The 13686-nt window shown below is 36.7% G+C and overlaps 1 protein-coding gene across 1 annotated transcript in view; it reads right to left on the bottom strand.

Annotated features, from left to right (window-relative positions):
• GFRA1 (GDNF family receptor alpha 1) overlaps positions 1-13686 on the bottom strand; it is a 157593-nt gene that overhangs the window by 37258 nt on the left and 106649 nt on the right. Inside the window, exons 5-7 of the mRNA XM_032988676.2 lie at positions 11860-11969; positions 6500-6634; positions 1925-2103 (exon numbers count right to left, since the gene is read on the bottom strand). Coding sequence (XP_032844567.1) covers positions 1925-2103; positions 6500-6634; positions 11860-11969 — 424 coding nt within the window. The remainder of the gene's footprint in view (positions 1-1924; positions 2104-6499; positions 6635-11859; positions 11970-13686) is intronic.

Here is a 13686-nt window from a genome sequence, read left to right as displayed (position 1 = left end):
GAATGTTGTACTTCACAAGAATAAAACTACTTGATTCACATAACTTCAGCGACCTTTTAGTGCAGACATATCTATAGTTTCTACAAAACAGCAGAGACCATTTATTTAAAGGAAGCTGATTCTCTACAGACCTTTACTTCTTGTGTCAGGTATATCAGGGGTACACTGGAAGTCATAACATAGATTTAAACCAGTGCTGATAAACTCATGTGGGATGTGACTTCAAAATGCCAGAGTAACAGGAGTAAGGACAGGAAAGAATTTGATTAATTTTCAGAACACTGGAACACCTATTCAGGCTTAAGGAACATTTGCAAATCAAACTGAATCCAGTGGGATTTGTGATCACTTGCCATTTCTTCGTTTCATTATTTATCATGTGTACTTTGGTAGCATCTGGAGGCCTTACTCTACAGGGGACTGTATAAACACTGAAGGAAAATGTGATCTCTCCCATAAACCAACTTTTTAATATAACATGAAGTGAATTAAAAATATCCAATCAAGGTCTTGCTTTAAATGCAAGATATTCCAAGTTTTATGTTTAAAAGGTTACGCTTCTTTTTAGCATATTCTATTTGGTCAAATGACTGCTGCATACAGAAAGATATGCCTAGAACTAGCTCCCTCTCATCAATAACTTACAAAGCTTAACTAGTAATGAATGCGGAGATATGAAAAACAGAATTAAAACAGAAGGACCTAAACTCAACACCATATACCACTAACCTCGTCTATTTTATGACTCCGTAATGCCTCTGAAAAATGTTAATTCACATGCAGTTTGTCAATGCAAAATAAATGGAGAGACCAGAAAAGGATAAAGGAGAGAGAGTGGTGCAGGAAAAAACAAAAAGCAAAATAAATTTCCAACGTTTACAAACTGTCCATTTTAGTGATCATGGAAACTTTGATATAGTTTAATATGAAAAATACAAAATAAATTTTTTATAAGTAAGTGAGATGTGAATGCTACAGGTACAGAAGAGTTTGGGAATCCAGAAAAAAATATCTTAATACCAGATAAGAATTTAAAACTTGGACACTTTTGTTTGTGTCATGTATCCATTTTCCTTCTGTGAAGACAAAAATAAAGAGGCTAAGCTGATCTATCCCTGACCTAATTTTGCATTTAAACCACCAGAAATTTTTATAACCCCTGATTCTAATCTGGCCTAAGGATGTTTTCAGCTTACATTTCCTGTTACCTCTTTCCTGCCTTGATTTTGTAGTTGTCTCCTGCCCAACTTCTTCAAACTTTCTAAGAGCTGCATATAATGCCTTCAGCAAGTGATAAGCCTCTAAATCCAGAATCAGTGATGCACCATAAATAGCCTAACTGAAGTGTCGAAGAAAATCACTATATCCATTGGCCAAAATCACATCATGACCTTGACTCCCGTTCAGGAAAACACCTAATTCAGAGTAACTTCTATCTTTGTCCAGATTCTTCACCATGTAGTTTGTAGCATCACATATTCTCTAGTATCCAGACCTACTCAGCCAAACAATCTCTTGAGTTTACTGTCAGTAACATAACAAAGACAGCAGGACATGCTAGCTGACATTAAGAGTTCCCTCTGAATTTGGATTACTCAGGGGATTAATTTAATCTGACATATCCTGGTTTGGAGAATGCCACATTCATACTCAAACCTGTGATAAGAAATTAAATACTATGTTCTGCTTCTGAGTCAGAGAGGCAATAAAGTTGACTTGGAAATACGCATGTTTCTGATTTAAAATAAGAGTGCCTGATATTTTATAATATATCCAGTTTGTAACTACAACATGGAAATAAACAGATATTCCAATTTAAGCAGGCATCTATTTATGCAGGAGACTGCTCTGTATACATATCTAAGAAAAACTTTAGTTTATGTACTTTAATTTATGTACTTATATAAGTACAAGACTCTCTTACCTGCAGGTTTGCACATGCTGGTGAATCGTTGTGGGTGGGTATTTCATTGTTGGTGGTCTCTGAACCTGTGTTTTTAAGTCTGGAAGCTGTTGTAGTTGTGGCTGTAGTGGTTTGTACTGGTAAGATTGGCTGCCACACATTCACATCAGTACCATTGCCGAAGGCCTGAATTGCATTTTCTGTAAAAATAAATTACAGGCAATTTTCTATTTCTAAACAAATGGCAGAAAGCAGAATTGACTTTTTAATCATTATTATTATTCTATTGAAAATGTGTATTTATAGAAACTCAATTTTTATGCTGAAAAATGTGTCTTAATTTTTAACATATTAGAAACATGAACTGAGATTCTGGGGTCACATAATTATCTGGTGCAGCCTCTTCTTTGTAATGTTCCCAGTAATTCTTGACAGAAGCTCTAGGACTTACTGTAATCATATTTGTTACCACCAAAAAGCTTCAAAAATTAACTTTCAAGATTTAAAACACAGTTTGAATGTTATGTCCTAATTCAGGCAGGTGATGTTACATAGCAAACTAGAAACAGAGAACAGGCAAAGTATTAATTTATTTCTACAGCATGTTGTAGTAAAACTAATATGCCTTTAACGACAAAATGATTTAACTAAGACAATCTTTTCCTTATAGTTTTCAACCAAAATCTGCATAATTAGGTGAGGAAAACATGCTTAAACTAAAACTTTAGTATATAAAAGTTAAAAAGCTTATCACAGTTTCATGGGATTAAAGAGTGTGTTTATGGCAAGAGTAAATTGGTTGGGTTTTTTTAATAAACAAATAGAAAAATATTTTTTAATCGGGTCTTTGGGGATTCAACATGGATTTGGGGATTTCTTATTTCAAATTCTTTGTACAAGATATCAAACAATTTCACTGGAGACTAATATGTGGAAGTTATTAATACTTCTTCTCAGTGGTATTCCTTGCCTTATAAAATAATTTACATTTAATTCTCATCTGAAAAAGATGTATTTTAATCTGATATTAGTTTTTAGAACTCCAACATGCAAAGAGAAGAATTTGTAAAAGGCACCACAATCAGCTGGGTTGATAGAAACAAAGCGAGAAGGGTGGAATGATATTTTTCTTGGTTTTACCTGAATAAGGAAATGTATAAAGCAATATTTTCCTATTATTTCCTAAATTAACTCTTTGTTTGCATTGTTGCAAGAAGGATCACAGAAATACATGCAATCCTTCCAGTTTTCTAAGTAAAAGTAGTCTTTACAATTAGTCTTGTTTAATCCTTTCATAGAATCAGACTTGATGATCCTTATGGGTCCCTTCCAACTTGACATAGTTTGGGTTGGAAGGGACATTTAAAGGTCATCTAGTCCAAACTCCCTGCAATAAGCAGGGACATCTTCAACTAGATCAGGTTGTTCAGAGCTCTGTTCAATGTGACCTTGAATGTTTCCAGGGATGGGGCATCTACCACCTCTCTGGGAAACCTGTTCCAGTGCTTCACCACCCTCATTGTATAAATATCTTCCTTATATCTAGCCTGAATCTACCCTCCTCTAGTTTAAAACCATCAGCACTTGTCGTAGCACTACAGGTCCTACTAAAACATCTGTCCCCATCTTTCCTGTCCCCCCTTTAAGCCCTGGGAGGCCGCTCTAAGGTCTCCCCGGAGTCTTCTCTTCTCCAGCCTGAACAACACCAACTCTCTCCACTTGTCCATATAGAAGATGTGCTCCATCCCTCCTCATATTTTCATAATATTTCAAATATATAAATTATATTTTAAATATGTATTTTATAGATATAATTTTCATACATATTTCAAATACATTTCAAAAAACATAATGACTGTAAGGAGGTACTTCAAGTGTATAACTGCTCTAGCAAAGGTCCTTTCAATAATTTTTATTAAGTAACTCACTGCTTTATGCTTTTTCTCCCACTTGCCAATTCTTTTTACTGCAGTATGAAGCAGGTGTGAGCAAATCCTTTGAACAGATAGCTAGATATATTGAATCCCATTCAGTTCAGTAGGAATTCTAGAATATGCAAATGAATGTCAGGACATCCACTTCCAGAGTAGCTAAAATAAAGTCTTAAAGACTTAAGATTGGCCAAACTCTAACTAGAGAGACAGCAATTAGGACCACTGTAATATTACCAGTGAACTTGCATCTTCCAATAAAGAGGATAAAAGTACATGCAAGATAATACACAGCCCCAAAATTTAAGGTTGAATATATCTTATTTGGGGCCTATTAATTTGGATTTTTAGCTTTCTTGAGATTGAGCCAATTTCACAGTTCTGATATAAACCCATATTCTGCAGGAAAATTTTGACATAAAGAAACAGTTATCTAATAGATGCCAAAGGTAAAACAATGCAATATTTTTCTTTCTTGGGACTAGTTATTAAAACAGACTGGAATTTTCACTTGTATTTTCACATCCATGTTTTGAAATCAAAACTTCCACTCTAGTTTCAACTTAACATCTGTTGCAAAAGTCTTTCCAACTGTAGAGTGGAATTTCTAGGCAAGTGCATACAGAGGTGCAAGAAAGATCAGGATTTCAGGTGTGTATGTGGGACATGGTAACTCAGCTTCATATCCCAGCTCCACATCAAGCACAGTATGAATGTGACCCTAGGTCTCCTGCTTTTTACTTCACATAAATAACCAAATGGATTTTTGAATACACATTTAAACTAGGTTCTCCACACCTTCTGTAAATGCCCCAAATCACTGGTTTATTTTCCAGTTTGAAGGGGAAGTATACTTTAGCAATACAGACTAGCAAGAAATTCCTGATTTCACCCCATTGTGGAAAAAGGATTTTTGTTTTGTCTAAAAAAACTGGATTTTAATCTCATCCACTAAACAAATGACATTTTCTTCAGGCACTATAGGCCCATTAATGACAATGACAATTAAAAAAAATAATAATTGGAACTTTTCCTATTCTCTGTAAGAGAAAAAACTTTTTATTAAACCAGAAACATCTTCAATTTCTTCATGTAGATGACATCTCTTACAGCTAGGATGACTATAATTTGTCTCACAGTAACCTCTAATGTCTTTGATTTGTCTTCATTAATGCTTTTATACTGATAGCAAAAGAAAGGACAAGGGATCATTCTGTCTTGTTCATTCTGTTATGTTCTAAAAGGAACCTGTAACATTCCAGCAATTAATACATTCACAAATGAATAAAATCTGATGTATTACAGTATATGTAAATGGCAGCCTCATTAGGTTTGAAGCAAGTCTGATGCTATATTGTTAACTTTTACCCAATCATAGTCTGAATTGTGTTCTGGGATTTTTTGTTGAATTATCTTGAGTAATTTATTAATTCTTCCAAAGCTTAATAAATATTGTATCAAATAAACAACTCAAGTCACTCACTTTTTGTATGCAAAGTTCCCCATGTCTTCACAATATGCTGCCTGGTTTGAAACTACCAATGGAGATTTTCAGACCGCTATACTAAAATATAGACTGAACCTGGCATTACTGTTAGCCTAAGTATATAGGGCTGGATGGGACAGTCTGGGTCATCAAGATCATTCATTATTTTTGAAAAAAACAACTATGTGTGCTTCCTTTCATAAACTGATAAAATATGACTTCTAAAACTGGTAAGAATTTTTTATCCCCCAAACTCCTGCTGGAAGCCTATTTCTTAACTTTAGTCTGATAGCTAAAAATTTTCCAATTTCAAGCCTAAATATGTATGGCCAATATCTCCCTTTTTGATCTTGTGCCAACATTGTCCTCTAGCTTAAGTAATCCTTTTCCCTCCCTGGGCTTGCCCCTCTAATGCAATTTCAGAGAACAATCACGTATCCTTTCAACTTATGTTCTGCTAGGCTAGAAAAGCCAAGCTCTTTTGGTCTCCTCATTTATCTGAAATTAAAACTCTGATGCACACTCCACATCATCCAATTATGCTGCTCCAGGCAGACAGGAAATTTGAAAAGAGAACCTGCCAAAATCGACTCCACTGAGCCATTCTGAAATTTATAACAGTCCCTAATTTGGAAGTGAGTTTCACTGAAAAAAAAAAAAAAATCAATAATTTAACAAAATCTTGAAAATAGGTACCATCCAGACCGGTGTTTAAAACCAGGCATCTGAGATCAAGTAACCTAAAAAACCTGAAGCTTGCCTATAAATTGTAAGCACAATCCAATTTATACTTACCTACAGCAAATCCTTCATATCATAAACTACATGTCTTTTTTTATATGAAGTTCTTAAATTATACAGAGCCCCTCCGGTGCTGTAATTTTTTGGTACAGATGCTGCCTGACTGTTAGGGTCTGAACATGATCTGTGATGTAAACATATTTCTACATGATGCAACTTTGTTATCGGAATTTTTTTCCAAGAGCTTCTCATGTTTGCAATCTTGGCCATAAGCCATAGTATCAGATGTATTTGCTCATTTGCTTAATTCTTAGAAAGAAGAACTATGCTTACAAGGTGCAAAGAGATGGCCTTGATGTATCATAACATACTTAAACAGTAAAGAAATTTCAGAAAACATTCTAAAACACATTTAAAGACATCTAATTTTGTACTCACTAAGGCATGTATTGTCCTGGAAGAAATTCAGAAATTTCAGGCATTCGTCTACGTCATTACCACTGTTGCTGCAGTCACACCATGGGGCAACGCTGAGACTATTTGAGTCTATGTAGTTTGGTGTCATCACTGTGCCTATTAACAAAGAGTGAAGTACAGTACTGTGAGCAACCTTTGTACTGAAATATTCTTTCCAGACTAAGAAGATAGCAAACAGCACTTGGTAATTCACGTATCAGAGCTGGATTCACAATGCAGACCCAAGGCAGGGCTCTAACTTCAGACTTAACAGTTCCTGGCTCCCTTTGCCCTGTGACACCCAGCCCTGTGCCATACTTCACACCCTCAGTTGTCTGAATGCAACCACTTTAGGGACTGTAACATGAATCACATATAAAACAGCCATTCCTTTCCTCCGAAAGGTTTACATTGCACTCCCACAGAGAGCATCATCAGCAGAATTGGCAGGTAGCAAATCATGGCACAGGGCACAGGGCAGGGATGGATTGAGGGAAGATGGCAACCTCTTAAAAGGGCTTTGTTGCCAAATCAAACATATGTGGACCTGTGTCCTTTGAGATGCATTCTAAAAATCCAATTTTTCTTCTTTTGTGTGTTTTTTTTTTATTTTCATTTTTGTTGTAGCTGCAAATAAATGGCTGAAACTAGACATCCAAACCTGATCTTCCTCCTTGAGTCTGCAGCCAGCCTGAAAAAAACATTTCTGAAACACACGAGCAAGGAAAATGCTAGTCATGCTGAGAGGAGCCTGAATACATCTTGGAGGAGTGTAAACCCCATGGTGCTTATTAGGGCCCTGCCAACAGAGTGGGTTCTGTCCATGAACAAAGCAAAAACATAACCAGCATGCATAAAGTGGTGCAGTATATTCTTTGCAGGTAATAAATTACTATTAACCTTGATGTGTCACTACTTTTTCAGTACAGTGATTGTTTCCTAAACATTGTCAACAACTTGTAACCACAGGTTCATTCTAACTCTATTACAAATTCTTGGGTAAATATTCTCACATTTATATGTCAAATCAAGGCTACCAAGAATGAAATTAAACCAAAGAATGCATTTCATATCCTAAAAGATATACAGCAACTGTTTATCACTCATCTGGATCGGGCAACCGTTATATGACCAGTACTTATTCAAATAAGTAGTCTCACTGAAGGCATCACTCCAGCAGGTCAGAAAATTCAAAGTTCCCTAAGGATGGAGAAGTTTGAACCTTTACTCTACTTGCCTGAAAAGCAGGAAAAATTAAATAAAAAGAGGCAGGTATTCCAGACTTGTACTGATGACAGCCATTTCAGGAAACATGCTCCTCGTTTGGTAATCTATAGTTCTAGGACAGGCTATATATCATGAGGAAATGTGATCACATCTCCTCAAAACTGACATCAAAGCAGTCATTAAAAAGATGGAATAGATGAAGGATAAATATTAGAGACCCAAAGTGTACACTAGTGTAGAAAATTTAGTCCATAGGTCCAGGGTCCAAGAGTCTACAATAACACACAGGAAAGGACTATCAAACATCTAGTTAAAAAAAGGAACATTAGAAATAACACAAATCACAGAACGATGTCAAATAGCCTTTCAGTCACCAGGCAGTGCTGGGAACTGAACAAATCAACATGCAAATTGCTTCATACATGACACAGGAGACAAAGAACAGACATTAAGGGCTGGCCTGAGAAAGACAGTAATGCATGTGAAAATTAATGCAGTCTCACTGCCAAACTCACAAAAAGCACCTTTTGTCTTGTTTTGGGATGTTCTTAAATTAGAATGCAATCCCATACCTTTATCTACTTCCAGCTTTTAACAGATAGTTGCCTTAATAATTGCTCAAATTCTATGTGAGATTAGCACATGAGTAAATAGCACAGTTCAAAATTTATTAAATGGAGGTAGAGAATTTAGTAAAATAGGCAAATATCATTTGCCCCATTTATGGAAACTTGGAAGTAGATAAATAATAAGAAGAATTACATTAAATTAAAATAAAACAAATGAAAATATCTATCTGTTATCCATTTGATGGTTCAGTACACTATTTCAACCATGTGACATGATCTGAAAAGAAGTGAGAGAAAATGAGAATCAAGAGGATTTTGCAAATGGAAAGAAAACAGAAGGCTTCAAAGAAAAAAAAAAAAGGCTAAGCAGCAAACACTTAGTAAAGGGTTAAGAAAACAGAAAGGTATTGAGAAAATTAAAAAGGTCACTGAGGTAAGACTTTCTTATCATGAAGAGGTAATAAGGTAATTAAAATGGGTCAAGATAGGGGCTAAAAGCGTAACAGATACCAAGGTACGATTAGGGTTGATGAATACAGGAAAGACAGGAAGAGGAATGTGTATACAAAGCACACAAACTATATACAGCAAAAACAGCGTGGCTGAAAGAGCAGCTAGTAGAAAATCAGTCTGTCATTTAAACCTGAGGGCAGATGTGAACCCAAGCGGATTATATGCTTGGTTTCCTGGGGTGGATTTTATTTTTCCCTGAAATGTGTGTGTCTTCCCCTTCCCCCACCCCTGCTAGCTGGCATCTTGGAAATCCTGCTGAAGGACACTAACGGATCAAAGAAACCATGGTGGTTGGCAGTAAAAGAGGATGTGTTTGGTTTTCTGTGTTCTGTTTACCAAATAGTTACATGATGATCCCATCAGTAGGCAGTCAGGTCTCCATATTTTAGACAAAAGCAGAATTGACCTGAACACACCCAGGAGGTTGCCCAAATTAGGGTCAGTTAAGAATGAGGAGATGGATGTTGAGTCTGTGAGGGGGGCCATGTTGCTGAAGCTCTTTTGGTCCAGTGAAACTCCAGCTCATTCACCCAAACTCTCATGGAATTCCTAGGAATCCCAGGGAAATCAGATGGATTTTACTGAAGACAAGGGCAAATGTGTCAGAAAGTAAATGCTAAAGCAGATCTTGAAGTCAGCAGTTAGAGCAATACCTAACTGATGTGGCAGTGCAGACAGGTCCAGATGGCTTAACTAGGCTGTAACCAAAGCACTGAATCTCAAATATGGCTATCTTCCAGTCCTTTGCTACATTTAATAATTTTCATATTTTCCTTTACTTTTTTAAAAAAATATTAATTTATCCCTATTACTACAACAAGGAGCTTAAAGCAACTGATTAAGATCTTCAAAATTGCTTTAAAATATACAGATCTTTAAAATTACATATATAAGACCCTGATGCAAACCTTAAAGCATCCTATATAGACTGTTCTCCATTTAACTGGTGAAGCACCTCATACAAAAACTGTGCCTGACACTATCACCACTGAAGTAATTCACTTCAGGTGGGATTCCACTAATTTCAGTGAAGTTAACTGTGATTTACATCACTGTATGTGACAGCATCCACTGTACCTTCCACAGAGAATCCTCAATTTCCTGAACAAATATTATGGATGTGCAATTTTTGCTACATTTAATGAAACGGCTAAATTAAATAATATTTTATTTTAATGAATAATATTTTATCTTAATTAAAATACCTGGAGATCCTGAAGCTCTGATGAATGAATGGATCTGTAACAGCTTCTTACCCACAGTCTACCTATATCCTCCCTCTATGTTTTATATATATCAAGCAGACATTTGAAAGATTGTACCTCAGATTTCTATCTCAGCATCTTACAAATTTGATGTCCTTCACAAAATTTACTCCACTTCTATATAAGCTTGATATCAGAAGCAGTTTACTGCTTCAGCACATGAAAGTTTTGTTTTGTTAATTTTGGTTTATCAGAATCTCCAGCAAGACATAAAAACTCGTGTAACATCAGTCAGTTCCTATCTTTTTGAAAGTGTTGAGGGGCTAGCAGGAAGGAAGAAAAGTGTTTATGTTTCCCTTTGAAAATTACATCTCCTTTTGATTTCAACTCCTTAGGGATCCATTCCACATTTCTGCTACATGACTGTTTTGCACCATGGTCATCTACAGTAACACAAAACCACCTGGCTATAGGAACTGGATCATCCTTGAGGTTAAACTGAAAAATGGAACCAACAAAACTGCCAGCAAAATTCACTAGGTCCAGCATGAACTTCTTGGCAGATCTATTCTGCCAGAAGTATCTATTAGTAACAGTTACCCTTTGCCAGCAGCTAGACTTCTTAATCTCATTGACTAGATCAGATTTCAAGGCTATTCAATTCTTTGTTTTAGAGTCAAATGACATTCTGTCATAACTGTTCATATGTTATACCCTTTTCATCCTGTCTTCATCTTTTAAGTTGTAGAAGCATATCCTCTGAAACCATCACATCTTATTTTACCAGTTGCCACACAGACTAACCTCACTTCTTAACCGCTAGAGTAATAACAACGATAACAATAAGCCAGAGAATATAGCTTTCAGTCATTTTTCAGCAAACTCAACCTATTTTAGAAATATTTGATTTTGGATATTATCTCCAGAGACATTTATTTAACAGCAGGATCTGCTTCAGGGCCTCAGCTGGGACCTTCACGCCCAACAGAAGGGGATATTACTGCATCGCAGCAGGTGCAGTCTGTAAGCTTAAAAACATCTTATCTGGTGGCCTTTAAAATGTGTTTGTTTCAGAGTTTTGACATTCACTTCTTCTTTATTGCCCAACCATGGTATTTCTACAAGAAGTTCACCTTCCTGAGATGATGTCTCTCCTTCAGGAATCAAATACCATGTGTGTTACATGGAATCCAGTTTGCATAAAGGCATCCTTGTGCCTGTTGACAGTCAAGAAGGTGACAGCAAACAAAATTAATTATGTTGGGGAGGGAAGAGGATTTCAGAAGATAAATCTGGTCTCAGTTCACCTTCATTGACAAGCATCTCAGAAAAGATTTAGAGTAGACAAAAGGACATAATGGAAAGAATAGGAGCTGGAAGTGAAACGAGGTTGCGTTGGTGCATTGTCTCATTCCTCCAACGACCCGCAAACTTTCCCTGAAGACTGAAAGGTGTTTACCCATCCCTGTGAGGACAGCTGCAAAATCAACCAAGCTGCAGTTTCACTTGTTCTTTTTAACTTCCTACTTCACGGTCCTGTCCAAATTCAACCACCTCAATAAGATTTACTTTGTAAGCTTGAATTTATTTCAAATTCAAGCACCTTTCTCTCCTTATCTTCTATCCTTAATTTCCTTGCAATATACAGATCTACCCCAGGAATCTCTGTAAGGTAAAACAGGGTCAGTACAGTTAGGTGGACAATCTTGCCTAGTATCATATTGTACGGTATTATATTCCACAGTTTTTATTTCACGCGGGCCTTCAAAATATAGTTTGGGAGTTTTTCTTAGACCAAGCAAGCCCCCACCCTTCCCTGCCTTCTTACCAATAAGACCCGAATAAGCAAGGAGGCAGTCAGCATAGTTCTCCTTCAGACAGCTACTAACAGACCGTGACTCAGGCTGGCAGTTTGTGAAGAAATCTGCAAGGCGAGATCTGCAACATGAAGAAAAATGCATATCTTTAAAAATCAAGCCTGCAGGCATTCTTACCTTTTATACTCTTTTTATTTTTGGACAAGGCTGAATATTCTTTAACTTAAATGTATATTGGACACATTTCAGCTGATGAGAGTCTCTTTTTAAGATGCATCTCCTTTCAGAATCCATTTTTGAAGTCAGAACAAAACAGTGTAAGAAAACAGTAAAAAGGGACAGAACAACAGGGAAGTGCCTGCCCTTTACTAAAAGAAATGTTCTGCATTTTCATGCCAAAAAAAAGACAAAGAGTGATTTTATCATATGAGCAGTCATTTTGCCTTGATCTGAACTCTTAACTGGAATCTGTTAATCTACAGATTCAGAACACAGTTTCTGCTGTTTTACTGATTACACAAAACTGTATGTTTGTGCTCACAGAGCCCTCTTACTCGAGGCAGGACCTGCTTTGGTACTGCCTTGAGTTTCCAGGCAATGGGTTTACCCCTGTTCTGGACTGGCCTGCAGAACCAGCTGGCTGAACTGGGGCAGCAGGCAGATCCAGATGGCATGGTCTCCATAGCTCCCTGGAGCTATGGTACTGAGAATCTATTTGTTCTTGTAAAATGTGCATTTATCCAAAGTCTACAGTACTGAGCCCAGGGCTGGGAAGAAGAGAATGTGTGCTCTGCATCAAGTTCTGCTGCTGAATGGCTGTATTATCTTCACTTACCTCAGTTACCCCATGTCCAAGGTGGGGGAGAGCACTGCTTACTTACAGAAAATGCTCTAAGACCAGGACTGAAGCTGTATTGCAATTAAAAGATTACTAGTACATTGGAAAACAAAACAAAACAAAAAAAAGTAGACTAGCAGCCAGGAACTCTTCTGGTTCTTTGGGTTTTAAAGGCCACATAATGCTCCCATTCAGGTCTGTAAAATTTGAGAGGCATCACTGAGGTGGGTCAAGGTCCCACATCCCACAGCCACTGTCCTGCCCATCTTGGCGTGTTCTCCTCAGTTTTACTAGTGCTTTCACTTAGACTTGTAAAGTTGGAGCGGTGACTTTTGTTTATTTATAAAATGTCATTTAGACCTTTATCTCCATGAACAAAATTAGTTGACCTCCCTACTCCCATTTTCTCTTCTGTGAAAAACGGATGAAAATGTTCCTTTGCATATAACAACTCACAGTGATGTTTCAGGATCAGGTGCTTAATCTTTGCAAAGCTTTCTCAAAACCAGAATAGTATAATCTATGCATTTTCAGCACTGCTCTAGCATTATGTAGATTTGCAATATAAATGCTTTTTTTTAGTTTTGCAAAGAAAACACGAAAGTTAGAAGAAACAAGTGATTTGCAAGTGATTTACTTTATTTGTTTACATGCTCCAGAGACTAATTATCTTTGTTTGCTTTATTGTGTTACCTATCTCAGAATACGATTGGATGTACCTCATTAATTGGCCTGAAAGTAGTGATGGGCAAACTTCAAAAGGTTCACAGGCTTAGTCTGAGAAAGTATCCTATAAATAGTGTATGCAAACTGTACCTGAATTTATCTGAGCTATTCTCATGACCTCTTTTTAGTTCCATCCCTCGCTAGCTATACTGACACCAGCAAATCCATGGTTGCCTTCAAACCACAGACAACTGTAAGATTTTCACTCCCTCCCTTCCCTTATTTAACCATTTAACCTTAAGATGGACATCTGTACCCAGTTGCCTTCAATAGC

Source organism: Tyto alba, unplaced genomic scaffold, assembly GCF_018691265.1.
Source record: "Tyto alba isolate M040663 unplaced genomic scaffold, T.alba_DEE_v4.0 Super-Scaffold_1, whole genome shotgun sequence".
Lineage (NCBI taxonomy): Eukaryota > Metazoa > Chordata > Aves > Strigiformes > Tytonidae > Tyto > Tyto alba.
The sequence above is the reverse complement of the archived record's forward strand: the minus strand, read 5'-3'. Positions and strand labels throughout refer to the sequence as shown.